At 49.4% G+C, this 24323-nt stretch overlaps 3 protein-coding genes and 1 long non-coding RNA gene across 7 annotated transcripts in view; 1 reads left to right on the top strand and 3 right to left on the bottom strand.

The window, feature by feature from the left end:
* The window catches only part of TULP3 (TUB like protein 3), a 50806-nt gene extending 49151 nt beyond the window's left edge, over nt 1–1655 (bottom strand). The window contains exon 1 of the mRNA XM_067531062.1: nt 1615–1655. Within this exon, the coding sequence (XP_067387163.1) occupies nt 1615–1655 (41 nt within the window). The remainder of the gene's footprint in view (nt 1–1614) is intronic.
* On the bottom strand, nt 1519–8486 carry RHNO1 (RAD9-HUS1-RAD1 interacting nuclear orphan 1). 2 transcript variants are annotated; one of them, XM_067531013.1, is made up of 3 exons: nt 8392–8486; nt 7221–7479; nt 1519–3027 (listed from the first exon to the last, which is right to left on the bottom strand). In XM_067531013.1, the coding sequence occupies exons 2-3, from the start codon at nt 7386–7388 to the stop codon at nt 2365–2367; spliced, it is 831 nt and encodes a 276-aa protein (XP_067387114.1). In that variant the 5' UTR covers nt 7389–7479; nt 8392–8486; the 3' UTR covers nt 1519–2364. The 2 variants fall into 2 exon arrangements, with proteins under 2 accessions (XP_067387114.1, XP_067387112.1); XM_067531011.1 differs by having other exon boundaries at nt 8301–8430.
* An 83-nt stretch (nt 8487–8569) lies between these two features.
* FOXM1 (forkhead box M1) lies at nt 8570–19182 on the top strand. Of its 2 annotated transcripts, none has more exons than XM_067530935.1 (9): nt 8570–8687; nt 10273–10868; nt 12401–12549; nt 12771–12977; nt 13423–13578; nt 14184–14228; nt 15202–15280; nt 15834–16015; nt 17070–19182. In XM_067530935.1, exons 2-9 carry the CDS (start codon nt 10319–10321, stop codon nt 18141–18143), a joined length of 2442 nt encoding a protein of 813 aa, XP_067387036.1. In that variant the 5' UTR covers nt 8570–8687; nt 10273–10318; the 3' UTR covers nt 18144–19182. The 2 variants fall into 2 exon arrangements, with proteins under 2 accessions (XP_067387036.1, XP_067387037.1); XM_067530936.1 differs by having other exon boundaries at nt 13423–13551.
* Nucleotides 10714–24323, bottom strand: part of LOC137141851 (uncharacterized) — a 37760-nt gene continuing 24150 nt past the window's right edge. The window contains exons 1-4 of one of the 2 annotated variants that reach the window (XR_010916751.1): nt 21175–21406; nt 19215–19952; nt 17032–17115; nt 10714–11420 (exon numbers count right to left, since the gene is read on the bottom strand). This is a non-coding gene — a long non-coding RNA (uncharacterized lncRNA). Of the gene's footprint in view, nt 11421–17031; nt 17116–19214; nt 19953–21174; nt 21407–24323 lie in introns of those variants that run through there. The other variant, XR_010916750.1, reaches the window with a different exon arrangement.

The raw sequence follows: 24323 nt of genomic DNA on the forward strand, positions 1-24323 counted from the left end.
CCAGAATGACATTTTCCTTTTTCGCAACAGCATCACACCATTGACTCATATTCATTGTGATCCACTATAACCCATATTCTTTCCTGCAGCACTGCTGCCTAGCCAGTTATTCCTAATTGTGTATGCATTTGAGTTTGTAAGTGTAGTATTTTGCACTTGTCTATATTAAATTTTATTTTATTGATTTCTGACCAATTCTCCAGTTTACCAAGATCATTTTGAATTCTCATCCTGTCTTCCAAAGTGCTTGGAACTTCCTCCCAGATTTGTGCCATCAACAAGTTCTATAAGCATACTCTCTATTCCATTATCCAAGTCATTAATGAAAATATTAAATAGTATTGGATGCAGGATAGACCAATGCAGGATCCCACTTGGTATGTTCTCTTAGTTTAACAGCAAATCATTGATAATTACTCTTTTTAATAATGGTCATCCAACTAACTGTGCACCCATCTATAGTAATTTAGTTTAGACCATATTTCCCTAGTTTGCTTATGAAAATGTCATGTGGGACTGTGTCAAAAGTCTTACTAAAATCCAAATATATCACATATACTTTTCTGCTATTCACTACAGCAGTTATCCCATCAAAGAAAGAAATTAGATGAGTTTGGCTTGGGCTGTTCTTGACAAAGCCATGTTGGCTATTACTTAGCATCTTTTTACCCCGTAGGTTTAAACAAATTAATTGTTTAATAATTTGTTCCAGTATCTTTATGCTTATTCCCCATCCCATATGGCAGTAAACTATACCGCTACAAGTACATTTATACCGGTATACTGCACCCATGGTAGGTAGACTACTAATTTAACTATACTGATATAATTAAAATGGTACAACCTCTGTGTGCAGACAAGGCCCTAAGCTTTTTCTTTAACCTCCCTACCATTGCAGTAACTATGGGAATAGCAGCGCAGACTGGCTGCCGGAGATTTTTATCCACATCATCTGGACCTGTTGTGACAAAATTCAGGAAAAGAAAAGGGGATACTGGAGGAGAGGGAGCCTGGAGTGCAGAGCATTTTTCCAGGATTTCCTGTCAGTAAATCTGGAAGATTGTAATCCCTCCCCTGTACGTGATCTGTCTGTGTGGGGCTGAGCTGGACACGCTCCCCTCTGACTGAATTATGCATCCCAGGAACATCACCCACTTTGAAGACATTGGTCTCACTGTTTCTATCTCCCATGGCTACAATCAAGGCCCGAGATGCAAACATTGTAAAGAACTGAACCAAGCCAGGCCGTTCCCGTGTGCAATGAGTTTATTTGGTGCCCTGCGGGCAGCCAGCGGCCCCGTCCGCCAGCCTGGCAGGGCAGGTTTTTCACACCGCAGTGGGGGAAGGGAAACGTTTAACGGGGCTGCGATCGCAGCGCCCGCCGTCGGGGGGCGGGGAGGGGGGCAGGGCGAGCGCTGTCTTGCTGCTGGCTGGGCTCGGCAGCGGCATCCACGACAGACGAGCCCGGGGCGCCTCACTCCGTACCTACGGGAAGCGTGAGCCCAGGCAGCAGATCCGCGAAACCCCGCCGGCCCCTGGGCTGCAGGGCCAGGCCCCGGCCCCCTGGCGGCCCCCGCGCCACGCCGCCCGCGCACTCTCCTCCCCGGGTCTCACCTGCCCCCGCGGGGCCCGGCCCGGTCCCCCGCGCTCTCCATCCTCACCCCCGCCGTTGCTATGGGATCCCGGCCGCTCGCGCTCAGCCCCGGCCGCCGTCGCTACCCTTAGCAACCGCACCCGGCACTGAGGCACCACGCCATTGGTCGAAGGTACAAAACCCGGAGCGCTGATTGGCTACGCTGCCACGAAGGGGAGACAGTGGGGTAGACGGTGCGCATGCCTATTACAACGTGCCCATTGTACCACCCCCCCTCCTTCCCGCTTGGCTCGTGCCTGGCGCCCAGCGGAGGCTGCCTGTGGATGTGGAGACCCAGCTCCGAGTGCGGCCGCGCAGCCGCAGGGGGCGCTCCGAGTCCGACGAGGCGTGGGGGGGGGGAGGGGGCGATCTTGGGCCGTAGCCCCCCCGGGGGCGGGGGCTGAACTGTTGAGACGCCACAGCGCGGGGGGGGAGGTTACAGACAGTCACTTAGACTGGAGAATAGGAACCTCTCAGCAGCACCCCTCCCCCTCCCTGCCCAGTGCAGACTGCTCTCCAGCCAGGCTAGAGAGCGGGGGGACGGGACACACGACACCTCTCTGCAGCACCGAGCAGTCTCAGCCTAAAGTACCAGTCCTGGTTCCTCTCTCGATCCTGTCACTGATCTCCCCACCAGGCTGGGCAATGCCCCTTGCTTCTGGAGCCAGCAGAGTGGGCTTTCAGTCTTTGTGCCCCTGGAGGGAAAGGCAGCCTCTTCTTTGCCCCAGGGCTCAGCACTGACTAGGATCGGCACTGACCGCCTTCACCAGGATGTCGCTGGCGCTCAGCATCCGTTTCTCTGTCAAGTATCTCATCAGGTGAGATCGTTTTCTCCACGTTACCTTCACTCCGTATTCATGCTCTGGAGTATCTTTGACCAGTACTGATGTCGACTCAAGGCTCTCAAGGGTATCAGCACAGAGATCAAGGTCACTAGGTGGTTGTGGAGCGAGGGTGTTCATCTGTGGGAAAGTACCACTGCATCCATAACTCCTCAAAGAGGGCAGCTCTGGTGTCAGTAGATCTGGTGGACTGAAGACATCTGGCTCAGCATCCTGATTAGGAGACTGAGAGGCCCCTTTTCTACAGCTCTTAGGCCTGCCCGTTGGGGTACTGGGCTTTGCTGCAGTGCCCCTCTGTGGCTGGATATGGCTTGTCTTGCCACAACTCCCTGGGTTACCACAAGAGTAGCCTGTGGCTCCTGCATAGGAGTCTGCCTGTGGATCCTCAAACATTAAAGGAGGAAATTTGCAACCTTTGTGTTTCTGACACGCTCCTCCCGCACGGAGGAAACCATGACTGTCATGCCGGCTCTGGAAGCTGTGGGCCACATGGCGCTGCTTCCGACACCTCTTGAAGCCTGTTGATGCCATGTTTTCAAACTGTGGAGACACCTGAGGGGCCAAACAAACAGCAGTGGTGAAAACTGTTTTCCCCTCAGAGAGGGTGACTCATCATACTCTCTACTTCCTTCATAAGATAATCACTATCTACCCTTCTCCCCTCCGCTGGTGTGTGTCTTTCTTGGTCTGAGAGCTGCCATTTTATTGCTTCTTTGGCAGGAAGTCCAGTCTAATGAGAGAGTTTGTGGCAAAGAAAATCACGCTTACTATCCAAATTAGTGAGAATGAGCCTGCAGGCTCACATATGCCTTAAAGTACAGTTCTTCTCTGAAAAGTGACTATATATAAACTCTCCTTGTTTTTAATATATAAATTTACTTCCTTCCCTGGATATGTTCAAAGTCTTGTTTTGCTTATTTCAGTGATAAAATAAATTAACTGCTATGTCATCCTCTCACCCCTGCAGAATCACAGTTCAAAGAGTGAGCTGGATTCTGTTAGTTTCCTGTGCGTAACAAAATTGTTTACAAAATTTTAATGAGTTCCACTGAGGCTGCACTGGTGTTTCTGAGGGCAGAATTTGATTTGCAGGATCTTTATTACAGGTGATGATTAAGGTTAAGACTCTGTCACGAGTTTTTTTTAGTAATAGTCAGGGACAGATCGTGGACAATAAACAAAAATTCACAGAAGCCACAACCTATCCCTGACTGTTACTAAAAATACCCTTGGGGAGGAGGTGCTGCTAGGCCGATCAGCTGATTGGTGGTGGCCCCCTGGGGCTGACAGCTGCTGTAGCCCTGCCCCAGAAGCCATGGAGGTCCCAGAAAGTCACATAATCAATGACCAAATCGTATCCTTAGTGTTGATGCATAATGAGTAAAGAACATCTGGATCGGTGGTTCTCAACCTATTTACCATTGTGGGTCGCATCTGCACCTTTCTGTGTTACGTGGGTTGCATCCACACAATATATATACTACCTATATGGCCCCAAGGATGTCACATGGGCCACAGCTGTGTGTTGACTGGGCTGCAAGCAGCCCCTGGGTTCCCAGACTGGGGTTGCAAGACTGTCAGTGTCACCCTCCCCCCCCCCCCCCTCCCCAAACAAACAAACTTATAAAGTGATCCTATTTACATATTTTCTATTTGTGGCACTCCAGGTCTTTCCCTGCACTGTATCAGTGTCCACATGGGATATTAGTGCACAGCAAGCTGCTGAACTCCAAGATTATATTATAAAAGATAAACAGCTTTGTAAGTCTCCAGCTTCTGTCCTGCATTCAAATCCTGAACATGTCCTAAATCATAAACAATGTCAAACAGAAAAAACGGCAGATCCCTTTTCCACTGTTTATTGCAGAATTATGATAATTATTTATTCTTAAATTATTTCCACAATCTTTCCTATGAAATGACATTTTCCTTTCATTACTGATTGAAATGAAAACATTCCATTTCCTAATATACCTCACTTTCTCCTAGCACTCTGGGGAATCCAGAAACATAATTGTGACTGTTGTGGAGTTGCTGTGTAATTGAAAAATACTGACAGGAAATCTAGTTATTGAGAGACTGTATATTATATAGCTATACTCTTAATTCAGTGGGGACTGCATAGGAAGGCAATATGGTGGCTCCCCAAATAAGAACATCCTGACACACATTTGAAAAACAACAGGGAAAGCTATTGACTTTGAGGATCCTATATTCTGTCTCCAGCAAAACTGCAAGCCTTGTTTTGCCAGGTAGGGAGCCTGGAGTTCACAAGGATACCAGATAGTTAAAAGCCCTCTGAGGAGAGGAATGGGGCGGGGGGGAGGGATGGGATGGGCTGTCTGTTGCTGGAGGCTGTCCAAGGAGACAAGCTGACAGAGACAGACTCTGCAGAGGAGTCTTTAGGGAATTAAATCTACCAAAGTTCACATGTGGAAGATGATTAAACACCTGGACGTCCATAGTCTGTTTATTATTTTACGATCTGTTTTCTCTGAAATCCTTTTGTTCAAAATAAATAATATTTTAAGAAGGCTATTTGGTAACTGGATACCACTGACATTGCTCCCAGAGGGAAAAATTACAAGTACTGAGCATAAGTCAGACCTGATGAGGAAATCAAAGTTAATACACAGGGAACAACTATCCAGGGCCTGGTCTAAGAGTGGGAAAATTGTGTGATTCCATCCCAAGAGAGGTGATGGTTTGAGGTCTGAGACCCAAGTCGTGATGCACTCAAAGAGACCATGAGTGGTCAGAGGTGCAGTTAGCCCAGTAACTGTGACACTAGTTATTAAAGGAATACTCCTCAGACATATCCAAACAAATCCATTGTACACTTGGAAATTTTCCATTTTTCCAGATATGCACAGACTCTGCCTTTTTTCAGCAATTGTTTTACTCACTGTTTTAGCAGCCATACAGTTGACTGCCTGAAGGATGTTTAAAATGGCCTGCTTTGAAAAACTCAACCAAAAAACATTTAAAATCTAACAGAAATGACTCCAGGTCTCTGGAGCTGGTGGAGTCTTTCATACACGTTTGAAATCTTGCTTCTTGGGGTTGCTTTGTTAAAAAGCTTTGCAGCCTAAGTATTATTATTTTTTAGCAGAGTTGCCTGAGGTTATGGCTTCTGCAAAGACAGGCAGCTCCCACAGAATAATTGCACATCTGCTCAGAAAACCTTGTATGCCATGATAAAGTATCCTAAGACTGAGCGAACAGAACCTAAATTGTCCTCTCAACCCCGAACAAGATTTGGGTCTGTTGGAAGAGCTGGATGGGGAAAAGCAGAAGACTAAACACACATAACAATGGAAAAGAGGGCATGATTAAAGTACTTAGATAGCATATTTTTAAAGCAGTTATCTAGATATTTGCATGATGCTCTTCACCAGAGTATCTGCCTGAAGCCTGCTTTATTACCTTTCCTTGAATTTTTAATAGGGAGAATCTATGTACCAGATTACTTCAAGCCTAATATTTTCTTTTGATTGAAGCCAAGTAATATCACATTAACAAAATTTAACAGAAATATTTGAGTTTTGATACTATCAATAAAACCCGGTTTCTTTAAAGAGTTCATGGTGGTGTTAACAGCTCAAAAAAAGGACATTGACCGAAATGAAGGCTAAACAGACAAACAGTAAAACTGACCAGTGCTGTCAAATCAAGAGTGAAATGCAAGATGTCAGCAAAATACATGAGCAGTGAAAACATGATTTTTAAAAAGGTTTAGTAAATACAATCATCATGGTAGTGCCCCTTTAACTATCATGTTGGCGAGGGAGTTATTGGTCTCCCAACTTTATAAAATAATTTTTAAAATCAGCTGTGTCTCCTGTTGTTGACTCTTGGTTTGTAGTCTTTGAAAACAAACACATCCTCTCCCCACTTTCCCACCAGGCTTGATCTTCAAGCAGACTTGCACTGACCCCAAGCATGTACCCATTTGTTTCCAAGCAATACACTCGCCTTTGGCGCAGACTGCATTTCTCACCAAGTAGCTGGCTAATGCAAGAAACAAATCCCCTGCTCCTTCCCACACAGCATCTCTGGAAGTAGGCCTCACATCATCTTACATCAAGTACTCCACCTTTAAACCATATCTCATTACAAGGCATAACATCCATTTTAACCCCACATTTAACTCCAGCCCACAGAGACCGAAGATCCTCTGTTTATTTGTGTAAATTTGACAACAGAAATGCAAGCTATCCAAATTGAGATTATTAACAAATGTATATTAAATAAGAGAATGACAGTTAAGATGCTGGCTGTATTTTTGTATCATCAATGAGTAGGCAGGTGTCACATTTAGGTGCTGGAAGGCTGAGAGCTACACCAACCAATTTGAAATAGTTGCTGTATTGTAAGTATCAAAACAGAATAAACTAAAAAGTAAGTATTCTACTTTCCATTTCCAAGGTTTTTATTTACCATAAAAACCAGAAAGAATTTTCCTCTCATTAGGATCCCAATCTTTTCATGCCACCATGCTAGTTCACAAGATAAGGAATGCTTTTACCAACTGGTGGCCACCATATCCTATTCAGACATAAGCACTCTAATCTGCAGTACAGTCTGGGGTGCTTGTGACTGCAAAACTGAGATTTGAAGCAACCCCAAAACCATAACTAGTTAAAGCACAAAAAAATTGAATAGGGGGCATGTACTGTCCATGCCCCAAGATCTGGCTGAGAACAATTGCTGTAAGAAATTAAGGAAAAGAAACCTTCACCTACCCATGAGATGGAAGCATTCTGGTCTAGAGGTTTGGCAGAAACATGTCTTGGGTTCTCAGCCAAAGGCAATGGAGATCCATAGTAATGTGTAGGTCCCTCTCTTGGTGTTTCAAGGAACTGCAGTTGTGCCTTGCGTGCTGTACAGATGCATTTCTTCTTTGGAGGCATCAAAAGGTGTGAGAAAGTCACTAAGAAACCTCATGATGCCTGGTAGAGCCAGTTAGGGGAAGAGGAGAGAGATGACAAACTGCACCCAAATCTGCAAAAAGCAAACAGAGTTTTTTAACCTGTTTTTAACCTGTTCTTTTCCCATTTTGGCTTGCATTCCTTCCCCCTTGTTGTTAATTAATTACACTGAGTATCTGATCACCATTCATTTATTTGGTGAAGACTGCAGCAAACACAGCAATAAACACACCAGCTTTCTTGATGGCATCGGCTCTCCTTCCCAGCTAAGTTGAGAACCTACGCTTTCCTGCATCTTTCTCTTGCTCCTAGGGTATTTAAAGAATCTCTTCTTATAGCCCCTTATGTCCCTCACAGGATGTGTGCGTTTATACATACATAGTCAGACACTGGCTGTGTGTATGCACCTGCCACCTCCAGTAGCTGGCTAGACACATGTATACATACCCCCCCACACACACACACTAGCTGGCATGCGCTGTTTCTTTCTATACACACACACACATTACAGAGAGTGTGTGTGTGTGTGTGTACGTACACACACACACCAGTGCACTCTCTCTCTCTCTCTCACACCCCCAGTAGCCAGTGAGTGCTCTCTGTACACACACCCAGCAGCTGACTACACACACACACACACACAACACATGCTCAGTAGCTGGCCGTATCACACAGGTCCTAGGCACGGCAGGGGGGTTGGGGGAGGGACGGGGAGGTCAGCAGGCACCAGCACCCCACTCCAGCTCCGAGTCCCGGCAGGGCGGGCGGTGTGAGGCGGACAGAGGCGCCCAGGGGCCGCCGGTTGGGGACGAGGCGGGCGGGCAGAGCTGGACCCCCCCAGACACAGAGGGCGGGGTCTGCGCCCGAGACAAGCACCCCTCCCCCCCCGCGCACCTCAGGGCGCTGCTCCGCGCGGGAAGGCGAGACCCGGCCCCACGTCCCTCCACGCCCAGCTCCGCCAGCAGCCTGTCGCGCGGGCCGTCACCGTGGAATGTACCCACGCGGCCGGCCAGCCGGCCTCGGCCGCTCATTGGCCAGCTCCGCTCCCGGATAGAACGCCCTGGTCTTTGTCCCCCCCCCCCCCGCGGCCCGCCATCTCTATTGGCCCCGGCCCGGCACGTGACGCCAACCGGCCGCCGGGCGCCAATTTTCAAACCGGGAAACGGAAAAACGAACTGTCTCCGCGTCCCGAGCGCAGCGGAGCCCGGCGGCGCCGGGGCCCCGCGGGGAGGCAGCGGGGCGCGCGACCCCCCCCCCTGCCCCCACCGACAGCGGCCCGGGGTGAGAGCGGGTCTGGAAGGGCCAGAGCGGGGGCGGGGAGGGCGGGGATCAGGCTGCGGGCAGGAGGAAGGGGCCTTGCTGTGGGGGAGGGGCCACTAGGCAGGGGGAGGGGGTCAGTGGGGTTTGAGGAGGCAGGAATGGGGGGGCTCTGTGGGGGATGGGGGACCATCGTGGGGGATGGGGAAGAGGGTGTAAAACCGGGGGTGGAGGCTCCGGAGGAACCTGAGATCGGTGGGTGCGGGCCTCGGGGGGCCCAAGGAGGGTGGGGGGAGGGGCTGGGAACAGGCCGGGCTAGTCTGGGGGGGGGGGGGGGAGGAACAAGGGATGCTGCGAATTGCCCTTGTCCCCCTGAGGGTGCAGCCCGCCCTCCCTTGCCGCACACAGCCAGGCCTTGGTCAGTGGTGCCCAGGGCAGCCTGCGCAGCCGCTTCCTCCCACACAGCTCTCTGGGCAACCTGAGGGGTTGTCACCGCTCTCTGGAGCTGGGGCTGGCTCGGACCCAAGCCCCGTGGGGCTAGCGCTCTGGGTGTGTGACACTGGGGAAGCGGGGGTCGCCATACACTCACAGAGATGGCTGTGTGACACACAGTTGAAAATACCCATCGGCCAGCATCTCGAACTGCTAGAAAGAGGCCGGGGTTGGACATGTCGCTTGCCTCTATCATGTAGGAAGGGGCCTACTTTATTCTTCTGTCAATTTTGGTTTTGCCCTTTTATAACGGTACAAATGACCCTCTGTGAGAATTGTATGTCACTAACAGGCTGGATCCGCTACCCGGATGTGAAATCCTCTCCATTGTGGTTAATGCTTAAACAGTCATTCTCTACTGTACATAATATGCATAATGCAAGCACTGTAGTTCCAGTGAAGATTTCCTGTTCAGAAGCTAAGCTCCACTCGCCCCAACTCCCATATCTGTCACTGGTGTTCATATAAGGACAACCAACTGTCCTTTCTCCAAATCACTATATATGGTCCTGCTATCTATCCCCCCTCTTCTAAATTTTAAAAGCATTTATCATCCATAAAGTCCAGATTAGGAATTTTATTCTGCCATTTGAGGATGATGAATTTAGTTCTGAACAATGCTAAGGAGAGACGTGCCTGGCTTCTAATATATTTATTTCAATCTCCCATGGGTTAAAACCCTCCTAGTTTATGGTGTCTTAAGCAGCTGACCATCTAAAAAATAGATATAATAATACTAACCTCACGGGTGTGGTTTCAGATCCTCGACTATCCAAGGAAACTATTTACTTGGTGCTAGGCATTTGTGTGGAGTTTCACAATGTGTGTGTCAATAAACAAGGAGGTGCTGCTTGTTTTTCCTACAATCTGTTCTGACCTATCCTTCCCTTCCCTGCAATGGAAATAGTATGCAATTCCTCCCTATGGGCATAGGGACTGTCCCCTAGTCACAAGATAGATGGTGAGGAATCTTCCATCCTTGGGACTACAGCTGTATGGAAAGGAAAGCCCCTCGTACTCCAGCTCATTGGGTACCTTGCATGAGAGACAATTGATTCCTTTCCTATATGTTCCAGGCCCACAGCTCCTCTTTCATGCTCTGTCTTATGTTTTGCAGGGTCTGTTTTGCAGTCTTCAATGGAGAGCGACTGTACAGATCAATAATGAGGACAAGCCCTCGCAGGCCCCTGATTCTCAAGAGACGAAAACTGCCCCTTCCAGATGTCAATGCATCCAACACCCCAGCGAGAGATGAACCGGATGGGCAGGGTAAAGGAGCCCCCAAGCAGGAGCACAGCAAAGGGGACAAACCCAGGGACAGAGTGGAGTGCGGCACCCAGAAATTCCCAACAGGAATAAAAATCATTAATCACCCTAGCATGCCCAACACCCAGGTGGTGGTCATCCCTCCCAGTGCTGACATCCAGAGTATCATCGAGGCTCTGACAGCCAAGGGGAAAGAATGTGGCAGCAATGGGCCTAACAAGTTCATTCTTATCAGCAGCGGGGGCACCTCTCGCCCCTCAGACCCAGCAGCAACACCGCAGCAGCTCCAATCAAAAGATGAGACAAGCACAGCAACAAATGGGGCTGGAGCAGCAGCTTGTCAGGGTGAAGAGAAGAACATTGTACAAAACCATGGGACTGTGGAAAGGGCAGCACTGTGGCCTCCCCAAGTCAATTCCATGGGAGGACAGGAACCGGAAGAAAACAGTACGTAGACTGTTGGCTTCTTAAGTGCATTGTAGGGTGGGTGGGCTTGGGAGGCTGGTGCCTTGTTCAATATAGGAGAGTGCAGTGGTGAAAAATGTGAAATTTCAAGCAGTTCAGCTGGTTAGTATATTAGCCTTCTACATATGATGATGGGGTTCAGATTCTGAATCTCAGTCAAAATTGGTGATCTTAGTGCACGGTGTTACCCTGAGAGTTTGCAGGGTTTGTTACAGGTCAAGATTTCGATATACTGACAGAATGAGGAGCAAGGGGGGTCAGAATTACAGCAGCAAAGGGTTTTGCAGGCTGGGACAAAGGTGTAGTGGCAGAATTGGAGCAGGTGTTAGAACGAGAAGGACAGGATGCTTTGGGGCCTTAGTGAACCATGTGGGCATAGAGCTACAAGAGAGAGACTTCTCTTCTTTTTGAGTGGTAACTCTGTTTTCTTCCCACTCCCAGTCTCCTGCAGTGTCTGTAAATATCAAGGATGGCATGGATCTGTTCTCATTTGCTCAGCCAGGGCATGAATGGTGTGGTTACCTCAGCCACCACCTGCAACAGAAAAAGCTTTTATTATTAAAAACTACATATCTTTTTAGCCCTTACATTTGCAAAAAACCCCATCCAAATAGACACTGGTGCAAATGTTCCCTGCCAGAGTCTGCAGGCGAGTCTTGCGTCTCTGTCACTGCAAGGAGCCTTTCCAAAAAGAAATTCAGTGTTGAATTTTGCTGCTGCTCAGAACGCTGCAGGCAGCCAAGTGTTACTGCTATCAAGAATCACGTCAATCTCAGGCTGCTGCTGCTTGGCAAAGCTATGAGCAGCAGGCAGTAGAAATGTTTGCGTGGGAAACGAAGCCAAACAAAGCTGCAGGATGGTAACCGAGAACTTCTTGTCCCAGCTCTCACAAATGGCAAGAACTTCTAGGAGAAGGGTGGAGGAGCAGACGCCTCTCCCTCCTTTTTCAGCAGCTTGGGAGGAGAGACAACAAAACCCTCCCTCCACATTCCAGCAGGTCGGGCATGGAGTATCATGTTATCAGGTGCCATTTAAATGCCTTATGAGCCACAGGCTGATGAGAATGAGGTGCTCAGGCAGGTCTAGGGGGACCAAATCATGGTAGGAATGCCAGCAGCTGAATGGGTTGGAGTAGCTGAGCTTCTCACTAGGGTGCTGTCCAAAGAGAAAGCAGCCAGCCTCATCTTTATTGGCCTCTGCCTAGTAGGTTTAGTTCATTGGCTAGTAAATGTCTGGGGACATTTTTTAAGCACTGCTTTCAGCACTCTGGGCTGGAGCAGATGAAGGTTCAGAGCCAAGTTGGGATTTTTAGGTTTGCAGCCTTCCCAGCAATTGGTCTGATCCACAGCTAAATCAGGAGGTCTGGCTAGATCCACAAAATACGTTCCATCTTGTGCATCTAGCTCGAGATGGGGAACACGGGCCCTTTTTTGGGAGACCTGGCTGGGGCCTCTCTTTAGCATGGGGAATGGCAGCAGGTGAGTGAGCAGGGTTCTGGGTTTGTTTCCCTGCAGGCAGTGGAGAGGCAACAAGCAGCGGGTTGGATAACAGTCTGACTAACATCCAGTGGCTAGGGAAGATGAGCTCTGATGGGCTGGGCCCCTGTACTGTGAAACAAGAGATGGAGAAGGAGAACCAGACACCGGTGCAGGAGACGATCAAGGTAAGGAGAGAGACCGTGGGGCACATAATTGAGGAACCTCTGGAAACTGAAGACAAGTCACGTGGATGAGAACACTCAAAGACAGCAGACCTGACACAGTCTGAGTAGCCTGAGCCTCCCCAAGCTGATCTGTGCAGCAAGGTCCTGAGGCTAAAAGGATCTTCTTTGGAACATTCCTGGGCCCTTGAACTTTCACACTGGTTCCTCTTTTTTCCTTCCAGACTGAAGAAGACTCCATTGCTGCCACTGCTACTTCCTCCTCCTCGTGGCAGGACTCGATATCGGAACGGCCCCCCTACTCCTACATGGCCATGATCCAGTTTGCCATCAACAGCACTGAGAAGAAGCGCATGACCCTGAAGGACATCTACACCTGGATTGAGGATCATTTCCCTTATTTCAAACATGTGGCGAAACCAGGCTGGAAGGTAACATGCTCTGCCGGGGATGCACCTGACCCCACCCATAGGTGTGGGCAAGAGGGTCTTAACACTAGTGAGATGCTTGGCTGAGGAATTGCTTTTCATTTGCATCCAAAGGAACAAGCAACTTGTGTAACAAGATGGAAAATAGTTTCAAACTAAGGGCCCTCTTCAGTTCCTGATGTTCTCTTTTCCATCCCAAACACCCCAGCATCCTCTCTCAACTCCTCTCAGGCAGGGCAGTGGGCTGGCTGGACACTGGGCTGGAAGCTGGGATCTCTTCAGTGAGGGCACTAAAGGGCTTTAGTGATGCGGATATAACTGGGTACCAGTTGAGCATGAAGGGCCATGGTCTGCCAGGACTCCATGGGGCAGAGTTCCCCTGCCTGGGCTGTAGCGTCTGAGGGTCCCACCTATGCTTGGTAGCCAAAAACATTTCCTCTCCTCCCAGAACTCCATTCGACACAATCTGTCCCTTCATGATATGTTTGTCCGGGAGACGTCTGCCAATGGTAAAATCTCCTTCTGGACTATCCACCCTGATGCCAACCGCTGTCTGACCCTGGACCAGGTGTTCAAGGTGAGAGTCTTCTGGGAAGGAAAACAGGTAGCCTTCCCAATTCCTGAACACCAAGACATCTGACTGCATCTGATTTCAACAGGGGGGCGAAGACTCCTTGGCACGTGGCCTCCGTTCTCTAGAAGTGGGGCTGTTAATTTGACAAACGGTGGGTTCTGTTCGAAGTGGGAGGTGCTCTGGATGGGCTGGAGCCGCTTTGGGGCAACTGGGCTCTCCAGGTGCAGTGTAGCAATGTGAATGCTGAAAGAGGTAGAATAAGCTTTCAACCCGACGCTTTCCAAAGGCCTGATGCAAACTCACATGGCAAACTCACATGGAAAGACTCCCATTAACTTTAATGTACTGCATAATTGTGTTTCACCAGCCATGCAGGCAGAATTCCCCGTGTTACCTGGGGGCTGCAGAAGGGTCTCTTTATGGAAGGAATGGAGACCTTCTCTTGCTGCAGTGATTTTTTCAGAGCAGGCAGGGTGAACACTTCCTGTGTTTTCTCCCTGGGGGGTGGGCGTGTTCAATAGCTGGGTACTCTGACTTGGGAACTTTGTGCAAGAGTTAATGTCCCATATTTTTTTCCCCCTTTGGTTGGTAACTTCCTCTTATTTTTCTCCCTCCTGATGTCTTGCTGCCACAAGCCGCTGGACGCGGGGTCACCAACGTCGCCTGAGTGCTCTGAATCAGTAAGACTTTCCCTCTGGCTTGGGGCTTGGGCTGCTTTCCCATTTGCCAGTTATTGCAGAAAAGGGCAGGATGCTAGGGGAGGGGGAATGAGTCACCGCAGCTGCCAGTCCAATAGCTCCTTGCACACCTTTCTTGGGGAAGGAGGCATGGCCAGGGTCTGATATAATGGAGGGACAAGTTTCTAACTGCCTACAGAAAATGCACTAGATGATGATGGCTGGACCTTTGCAGAAGCATATAACAGCTGCATGCACATATCTATAGGCGCAGCAAGGTGCCAGCAGCTGAATATTGGCCTGAAATGTGTTTCCAGAGAACAAACCCAGGCAGAAGTTTCAGGTACAACTCTCCCTGGCAGCAGCTCCTCTCCTTTCTGGGCTGTGGCTTCAGAAAAAGCAAAAATTTCTCTGCACTCCTTTCTTCCCCCTGGAACCTGGCAGCAGCGTGACTTCTGGCAAGATGGAAGTTGATGATGCCTCCTTCACCTCCAGCATTGTAGTAATAACAGATGTGCAAGCAGCTAGCCAGACTTGCCTCCACTTCCTTTCCACCTGCTTAGATCTGCTATTCCTCTTCCCCTCTGCTGTTCCACTTGAGCATTTTGGGCTATGGTTTGTATGAAAGATACTACACACTATAAAGCTGTACTGTTCACCTTTCCTCAGGCAGTGGAATCAGATCTGATCTGATCTTTCCTCAGGCAGTGGAATCAGATCATTTCTCCTGGAGCAGAGTCCACAGCTGGAGAAGCTCTGTCATGCTGTCTACAAGGCTTTTGGGTGGCAGCTGGCAGAGGGATGGCAAGGGCATGCGATGGCAGGTGGCACACAGCTGGCATGGTCTCTGGGTGGTAACAACTGCTCTCTCAGCACAGGCCTCTGGATCCATGTTCCTAAGCGAGGCAATCGAACCGAGATGGGGTCTTCTCATTAACTCTCTTTTCCCCTCTTTCTCATCCCACAATGACCATAGCAGCAAAAACGACACATTCCAGAACTCCAGAAGAACACAGGGGGCAACAGCAGCACCAAAACTGAGCCACAGAATGCACGTGAGTGTGTGCATCTGTCTGGGACAGAGAGAGAGCCAGTCCCCTAGCCAGGGCGATGGGCGCTTGATCCTGAACTGCCATTCCTAGCCCGTAGGAAAAGAAATGGAAATTGCTGTCCAGCTTTGCCTGCTTGCAGGTTTCCCACGACTGCTCCTGTCTGACAGGTTTGGAGCTGAGGGCAGGGCTGCTGCATCTGAGAGAGAAGACGTCCCGGGGTGGGGGAGACCTGATACAGGGACCCGGTGCTCAAAGGGAGCAGGAGCTGAGCTCTGGTGGGAGCAGCATCCCAGCCCAAGACAGCTTGCTTTGGGTCTTGTTCACCAGAATCCTGGGTTGTGTGGGCTATAAGCTCAGGACTTGCATCCCCATAACTATGCAGAAAAGGCAGGGAGGGGGTGAGCCTCTCCTTGGAATTAGCTGGTTATTTTTTAGGACTGAGGATGGTTCCAATTCCTCAGCTCTTGGCTGGCTAGTTCCTGGGGTGTGTGGGGATGGGGAGGGGAAGAGGCTCCACAGAGCAGGACACTAGCCGATCCATTCTCTTCCTTTCCAGGCCGAAAGATGAAGCCTTTACTTCCTCGTGTGAACTCCTACCTGGTTCCAATCCAGTTCCCCATGAGCCAGTCTCTTGTCCTGCAGTCCTCCCTGAAGATGCCTCAGCCCATGGCCCAGGGAGCCTCCCTCAGTAGCTCAGAGACCATCCGGAGCAGCAAGCGTGTACGTATTGCTCCAAAGGTCAGTGTTTCTGCTAGCCTTGAGTTTGTGGGGCCAATCTCCCCTGCTCTCCAAAGGGTTTCCTTGTTCACCCTCTGTACTGCTGCCATGCGTGCAGTGGAGGGATTGGAGCTGGCTGGCGCTTAGCTGCACCTGCCTTCCATCCTCCATTCCTAAAGTGACTGTTCTGTGCTAGTTGCCTTCTCATGGGTAGGCTGCTTTTTAGATCGCACAGGGATTCTCCTCTCCGAGCATGAACCAACGGACTCCTTTAGTGTCCAGCCACAATGAACCAGGGACAGAAGCAACTGCCATCTTCCAGCCCATGAGTACTGGGTGCCTGGTGGCTCTGAAGAGATGCTCCTTTTCCAGTGAATTCCCTCTTCTTGAAAGCTCCTTTCCCTACAGAGTGTTCAGGGTCCAGAGTTTGGAGGGGCTGATAAAATTGCACGAAACAAAGCTGCTATTGAACATATCCTTCCCCTTGGCACCCCGTTTGCTCTCCTTCCTGCTCTGTTGCAGCTTTACACTTTTTCTTTCCTCCTATGTAAAGAAGTAACTTCTCTCATTCCTATTTTTCACCCACTGCTTCCAAGATCTTATTCTGACTCTCCCTGTTCTCATCTGCTGTGATTTTTCCCTTGCTCCCTCTCTTCTTGGATTCTCTCCTTTTTTCAAGCCCTGCGCTGCTTCTTTTGATCCAGTCTGGTCTTCCTGGACATTTTGAATAGGATGTGGGTTTTTTCCCCTCTTTCAGAAGCATACAGCTCTCCTCACTACCTGCATCCCCCAATCACAACACTCTTTGGGTTCACAGTGCCTCCCTTGCAATACTGCTGTCTAGGGACATGGTCTATTGGTGCTCTCCCCAAGATCCTTCCCACATGCTTTGCCAGCTTCTCTCGCTCTAATCCCGTTTTTGCTCTGACTTCAGCGATATGCCTTCCCTTCCCCCCGCCACACTACTGCCCCTCCCCTTCCTGCTGCATTTCCTGCCCTGTGATTTATTTTTTTTCTCTAGGCCCCTGCTTACTCACATAGTTTCTCATTCCTCACTTCTGTGCTTCCCACATAGGTGTCGCCGTCCACTGAAGAGCCATCCTCATTCTTGCCCATGGGTCCTGTGAAGGAAGAGAGTCACTGTGAAGAAGGGCCATCCCCATTTACCCCAACCCAGTCTGTAAAGGAGAACAACTCCCTGCCTGGTGAAGCGCCGGCCTCTTTCCCTGCAGCTCTGTGTATAAAGGAAGAGAATGAGGACTCCTATCCTGACAAATGGCTGCCCCCATTCCCCACAGCCTTGTCTATAAAGGAGGAACCAGTGCAGTCTGATGAAGAGCCAGGCCTCTTCCTCCCAGTACCATGTGTGAAGCAGAAGAAACACTTCACTGTGCTGAAGTCCCCGCCCCGGGGCGTATCTGACACAGTGATTATAAAGAGGCGGGAGATGGGCAGGTCCAGAAGGAAACAACACCTAATGCGTCCTTGCTCAGAAGAGCCAGTCCTGGTTCTGCCAGAGAGCAGTGGCTCTGACTCCTTCAGGCTGATGTCAGACTTTCCCTCCCTTCAGGAAACCCAGTCTCTGGAGAACATGTTGCAGCTCAGCTGCTCCCAGCAGGAGGATGGCCCCTTTAAAACACCAGTCAAGGAGATGTACTGCAGGCTGCCAGTTTCCTCCACCCCCAGCAAAGTCCCAACTGCTACCCCACCACTGGGGGGCCCTGACCCCTGGAGACTCGCACCCACTACTAAGGAAAGCAGTGTGCTGGATTTCAGCCCTGTGAGAATCCCTCAGGTGCCAATCACATCCCTCCAAGAGAACTTGGACTTGCTGGGCTTCAACGGCACTCCTCTTAAAAACCCCTTGTTTGATTCCCCTCGACAGCTTCTCCAAACAGAGTCCAATGACATGGTTTCCGGGCCCCTCACAAGCTCTCCTGCTTCCAATCCTGAATCCACCAAGCAATCATCCCCAGAACAGGAAGGCCAGAGGCTGTCAGAAAACCAGTCTCTCATGGAGGGCCTGGTCCTGGACACCATGAACAACAGCCTGAGCAAAATCCTGCTGGATATCAGCTTTTCTGGCCTAGAGGATGACATCCTGGGCACAGATATGAACTGGTCTCAGTTTATTCCTGAACTTAGGTAGACTGTGTGTGGCTTATTCCCAAGCTGTAATAGACACTGGGCTCTACTGAGACTTGCTCAGATAGGCTATACAGGGGCCCATAGTGTGGTTTTGATTTAATCCCACTGGGAATACTGGGCTGTACTGAGATTTGCTTGGCTAGAAAACAGACAGGCCCGTTGGCTGCTATGAGCTCACCTATGAGCTGCAATAAATATTGGTCTGGGACAGGAAAGGGCCTATTGATTGGTCTTGCCTCAGGCCTGCGTTAGTAGAGAAACAGAGTCCCTTGTGAAAAGGTTACTAGGAAGGTCTCCAGGGGGGTGTTGAATGGCCCCACATCCAAAGAGTTGCAGGTGATGAGGCTAGCCCACCCCGCCCAAAGTACATCTACTGGAGGAAGAAAAGTCCCGACCCTTTCCCAGCTCTGCCCTCATCAACTGCCTTGTAAAATTCCCTTCCTTTCACTGTGCCCCACTTTCCTTTGGTGTCTTGTCTATAAGTTTCATGGCTCTGTAAATATTGTACATTCCTTAAATTAGCTTTTAATTATAAATGTCACTTTATTATTTTAGAGTGTTTATGGAAATAGAAATGGGTGGTAAAGAGCTTGACTTGAAGCATTGTCCCTGTCTCTTCCCCCGAACCAGGCTGAATGCCCAAGATGCCATTTTTGGTCTTCCTTCACTTCAGAAACACATTGGCATAGGATGTTCTGACTGTAGGTAGGGGCAGAGATTGAAAGATCACCCCTCCTCAAGTGTCTATTTCAATTGCAACAGAACAGCTTGTTATACTGCTGCCCAGCTTAACCCCTTGGTTTGGATTTTGTCTCACAGCTACATCATCCAGGCTGTAGTGGTGAAGAGCAGGTGCTCTTAAAGCTAGGTCTGATCTCTTGAGTGCCACACACCAGATCCCTGACACTGTAGACTTGGAGACCTCACTAAATTTAGTGCTGCAGCCCAGACTGTCATTTATCTGAATGCTTCAAGCCGCCCTCATCAGACCCACCAACTGAAGCGGTTGAGAGGAATTGTAAGGTGGATGTTAAAATCTTTATTTAAAAACATGTGATCTCTTGAAACTTACGTATCTTCCACTACAGCGTGTAATAGGGAAGCCGATCTCACTCCTCTGGAGTTTGTGATGAGAGGAAAGTGCTCTGGAAGGAGTTTAGATGGTGCCTTGGTTCAAAAACAGAAGACAAAAGTACCTCAGCCAAATTGTTTCCCTTTCCTGCCTATAACTGAGGGGGGAGGGATCGCTGGACCATGTGCTGCCATTGCTGCTTCCAAGGGCAGAGGCAGCATGTTAGTCTAACTTTTTTCTGTGGCGCAGCTGTTTTTTAGCAATTCACTCAAGGTAGACCATGCAACAAGGAGTTAATTTCCTTTGCCTAATATTCATGCTCTAGCACTGTGACTCAGTTTCGGAAGCAAGCCCTAGACAAATTCAGGAGGCACATGGGGTGGAAAAGAACTGTGGGGGGAAGGGAAAGAAGGCTGAATCCAGTTCCGCCCTGCCCATTGATAGATGTCCAGAGCTGAAGGCCCAGGCAGTAAGCTGCTGCTCCTAGTTTTTTGTCTCCTCAGCTGTGAGAACACCAAGATCATGGTTTCTTCTTTGAGTGCTTGCTCATGTCAATTCCAAGTCGATGTGTGCGCACTGCATGCACAGCTATCTGAAAGTTTTTCCACTAGCAGTACCCGTCAGGGTCAACCAGGCGACCTGCCACCTCTGCAGTTCCTTCTTACTGTCTGATGGTCCTTGGAGCTTCTCTTTCTCTTGTTTCAGCAAGCCATACTCTACCGTTTTGTTTTCAGTCATCTGTAAATAGTTGAAACAGTTCCGTTGAAATAGTTAGAGTAGTCGGTAGTAAAGTTTCATTTAGGGGTCTCCCCCTATTTTCTTACCCCTCCCTGGGAAACTGGGGAATGCACCAACCCCAGAGATTTGTCGTGTGGTCCTGCCATAAATTTATGCTCAAAGGCGACCCACACAACTCCTGTCTAAAGTGCCTCAGAGAGTCACATCAGATTGACAGGTGCAAAAGTGTCTCAGAGTCACTGCAGATCCCAGCCAATTCCAGAATGGAATTTGAGGTGGTTATTCAGGAGGGCAAACCGATGGCAAGAACCACACAACAAGCCACCCTGGATGTGGGTGAATCAGCCGCAAGGACAGTGTCCTCAGCTATTGCCATGAGGAGAAGCTCGTGGCTGCAGGTGTCAGGCTTCTCCCCGGAAGTCCAACAGATGGTCCAGGACTTGCCCTTTGAAGGCTTTGGACTACTCTTGGAGCAAACGGACTCCAAACTCCACAGCCTCAAAGATCAATGTTAAAATCAGTGGGTTTGCCCACCCCTGTCCCACAGCGGAAACACTTTAAGGTCCAACTGCCCTCACGTTGGATTTGGTCCAGGTTATGGCATTCCTACTGGAGTCCCACTTTCACAATATGCACTCCATCATAGACCAACTCAGGTGCTTCCCTACAACAACAGCGTGAAATTGCCTAAAGTTGCTCGGACACATGGCCTCCTGCACCTATGTGATGCAAAATGCCAGGGTTTGACTTAGACCACTCCAAGCTTGATTGGCATCAGTGTATCACCCAAAAAGAGACACTCTGGACAAGGTAGTCACACTCCTGCCCAAGGTTATCGAGTCCCTCTGCTGGTGGATCAAACCAACCACAGTTTGCAAGAGAGTACCCTTTTACAAACCACAATCTTTGATGACACTGGTCATGGATGCCTCAGAACTGGGTTGGGGAGCCCACCTAGGCACCCACAGAACTCAGGGGCTCTGGTCCCAATTGGAGCTCTCCCTCCACATCAACATCAGGGAGCTCAGGGCTGTCCGACTGTCTTGTCATATATTCTGCCCCCATTATACAGGGCAAATATATAATGGTGATGACAGACAACATCTCGGCAATCTTACATAAACAGATGGGGTCATACGTTCCTTTCCCCTGAGTCGCGAAGCCCTCAAGCTGTGGGAATTTTCCATAGCCCATGCAATCCACCTAGAAGCATCTTACCTACCAGGAGTGCAGAATGATCTTGCAGACTGGTTCAGCAGGTCATTTTACAGCCATGAGTGGTCCCTCTGACAGATGTTGCAAACACCATTTTCTGGAAGTGGGTGCTCTCCAGGTAGACTTGTTCACGACAAGGATCAACAGGAAGTGTCAACAGTTTTGCTCATTCCTGAACCACAGTCCAGGCTCGGTCACAGATGCATCCCTGAGTTGGGAGTGGGGCCTCTGTACATGTTTCCACCCTTCTCACTCGTCCACAAGGTCCTACTAGAGAGAGAGAGAGCATCCATTATCCTTGTAGCTCCAGCCTGGCCTCAGCAGCATTGGTACCCAACGCTGATGGAGTTGTTGGTGGCCCCTCCAATCACTCTACTATTGGTGCCAGACCTGATTACTCAGGACCATGGCTGCCTGCAGCAACCCAATCTAGAGTCTCTCCATCTCACAGCCTGGAAGCTTCATGGTTAAACACCATAGAATCAACATGCTGGAGCCGGTCAGAGAGGTCCTCCTCGGTAGCAGGAAGCCATCCACAAGGGCTTCATACTTGGCCAAATGGAAGAGATTTTCAGGTCATTGCAGAAGGGTATCGCCCCTCCCCTGACTCAGGGATCAATACCCTCCATCCTGGGCTATTTGCAGCACCCAAAGCTAAGTCTGGCAGTCTCATCATTAAGAGGTGGTGGGTCAGCAGGTCCCTATATATGGCACCATGACTCTAGGGACAGCTGGCTTGACCTCACAGGTACTGCTAGGGGAAGAACTGTCTGACGGCTGTGCGTGCGGCATGCACACACTTACTTGGAATGGACATGAGCATCGCATCTCAAAAAGCAAGTTACAAAGGTAGGTAACTGTTTTTTCATACAGCCGCCACTCCCCACTTCTTCCTGTCTTAAAGGCTGCTTAGCGTTGGGGGTGAGGGGGAACAAAAACAAGATTTTCAAAAATAGAAGGGTGGGATGGAAACAAAGGAATAAGCCTTTAAGACAGTCAGATGCTGGGGTAGGGGTTTGCTGTCACCCCAAGGGGAGTGGCAGGTGGTGTAGGGAGATGCGGGCCTGCCCGACTCCACCATATCCCAGCCTAGAGCCCTGTCCACGATGGGGTTGGTCACCACCCTGGTCAGCGGGGATCCTCCTGCAATGCGCTGACTGGTCTCAGGCAGGAGATACCACTTGCTCCGTCTCCCTGAGCTACTTCCTACTGTGCCTTCTGATGCGGCGGCCCGGGTCTCGTCAGGGTCTTTGGGTTCCGCAATGTCATTAGCTCCCTGGACATCTGGCTCTGGGTGGTCAGTCGTGGGTGGCCAGTCTCTGTTTGGGACTCCAGTTCCCTCAGCTGGCGGCTGTAACGGCTCCCTACTTGGAACTTCCACCAAGCATCCTTCCTCCTCTGCAGTCTGCCACAAACGAGCCGGGCTGCTCCCTTTTATACAGAAGCAGCAGTTAGAGCATGCCCAGCATGGTCTAAGGGGCGGAACTTCCTCCACTCATAATGTAGGTTCAACTCCCTTGTCTCTAGTGTGGGGTAGGGTCACCCCCTCACAGTATCCCTTCTCCTCTTGAGACTTAAAAATCCATATTTACCTATATGCTCTTTCAAAATTTGCAGTTATGTTCTTTCATGCATCTTCCTTTGTGGTCATTTGCCTAAGACCTACATATTTAGGTTTGAATCCTTCCTCAGATGTGACTCCCTAACGCTACAGAATCAGGTTTGTTGCTGTTTTCTGACTCCTCTCCTTCGACTCTGTCCAGAATAGAATATGCCAAATGTGATCAGACTGTCATTATTCCCCACCCCACCCCATGATGTGACGTCTCTACAAATGCAGTCTAAAAGCATATCGGTGAATGCATGGTCTCTTTTGGCCCATACCAGTGGGGAAATATACAAGGTGTTACAGCTTGTTTGTTAATGCACAAGCAAATAGAAAATGCAGAAATGAAAAGGGGGTACAATCTGCACCAACTGGTTTGAGAGCAAAAATGCAACTGTTCACTAACAGTTCACATTGAAATACTAAAGGGAAGAGCTAAGTTCTGATGGGTCTCAGTAGAAAGGCAGGAGACCTAAATGTGGGATTTTCATCAGCAATGCAGTGTTTGCCTAAAGGGAATTAAGCCATTAACTTCAATAGGAGTAGCATTAGATCAATGGTAAGTGCTTTTGAAAATCTCACTCTGTTTGGGCAGCAAAGAGCTAAGCGTATAAGAAGCATGCCAGAAAGCTGTGTTCTAATGGACGGAGCATCTGGCTGAAAGCCAGTAGACTGGAGTTCTATTCCCACTTATTTTCACCTTTCCAAACCTCATGGATTTTAAAGCCAGACAGGACCCTGATCATAGATGATTAGAGTTGAAAGGGACCTCAGCAGGTAATCTAGTCCAACCCCCTGCTCAAACCAGGACCAACACCAACTAAATCATTCCAGCCAGGGTTTTGTCAAGCTGGGCCTTAAAAACCTCTAAGGATGGAGATTCCACCACCTCCCTAGGTAACCCATTCCAGTGCTTCACCACCCTCCTAGTGAAAAGGTTTTTCCTAATATCCAACCTACACCTCCCCCACTGCAACTTGAGACCATTGCTCCTTGTTCTGTCATCTACTAACACGGAGAACAGCCTAGCTCCATCCTCCCTGGAACCCCCTTTCAGGTAGTTAAAGGCTGCTATCAAATCCCCCCCTCTTCTCTTCTGAAGACTAAACAAGCTTAGTTCCCTCAGATTCTCATAAGTCATGTGCTCCAGCCCCCTAATCATTTTTGTTGCCCTCCACTAGACTCTTTCTAATTTGTCCACATCCTTTCTGTAGTGGGGGGCCCAAAACTGGACACAATACTCCAAATGAGGCCTCACCAATGCCGAATAGAGGGAAATAATCACTTCCCTCGATCTGCTGGCAATGCTCCTACTAATGCAGCCCAATATGCCATTAGCCTTCTGGCAATAAGCGCGCACTGTTGACTCATATCCAGCTTCATGTCCACTGTAACCCCCAGGTCCTTTTCTGCAGAACTGCTGCCTAGCTCATCGGTCCCTGGTCTGTAGCTGTGCATGGGATTCTTACATCCTGAGTGGAGGACTCTGCACTTGTCTTTGCTGAACCTCACCAGATTTCTTTTGGCCCAATCTTCTAATTTGTCTAGGT

Source organism: Emydura macquarii, unplaced genomic scaffold (genome assembly GCF_026122565.2).
Source record: "Emydura macquarii macquarii isolate MOO-44397 ecotype Brisbane River unplaced genomic scaffold, CSIRO-AGI_Emac_v2 contig_3122, whole genome shotgun sequence".
In the NCBI taxonomy this organism is placed as follows: domain Eukaryota; kingdom Metazoa; phylum Chordata; order Testudines; family Chelidae; genus Emydura; species Emydura macquarii.

What these genes read in the sequence shown, in the direction of transcription:
- RHNO1 (XM_067531013.1), bottom strand. Translation starts at nt 7,388, where the DNA reads ATGCCTCCAAAGAAGAAATGCATCTGTACAGCACGCAAGGCACAACTG. An exon ending in AGAATGCTTCCATCTCATGG is followed by an intron (nt 3,028 to 7,220) that starts GTAGGTGAAGGT and finishes TTGGCCCCTCAG; the next exon opens with GTGTCTCCACAGTTTGAAAA.
- FOXM1 (XM_067530935.1), top strand. Translation starts at nt 10,319, where the DNA reads ATGAGGACAAGCCCTCGCAGGCCCCTGATTCTCAAGAGACGAAAACTG. An exon ending in ACAGGAACCGGAAGAAAACA is followed by an intron (nt 10,869 to 12,400) that starts GTACGTAGACTG and finishes GTTTCCCTGCAG; the next exon opens with GCAGTGGAGAGGCAACAAGC. An exon ending in AACTGAGCCACAGAATGCAC is followed by an intron (nt 15,281 to 15,833) that starts GTGAGTGTGTGC and finishes CTTCCTTTCCAG; the next exon opens with GCCGAAAGATGAAGCCTTTA.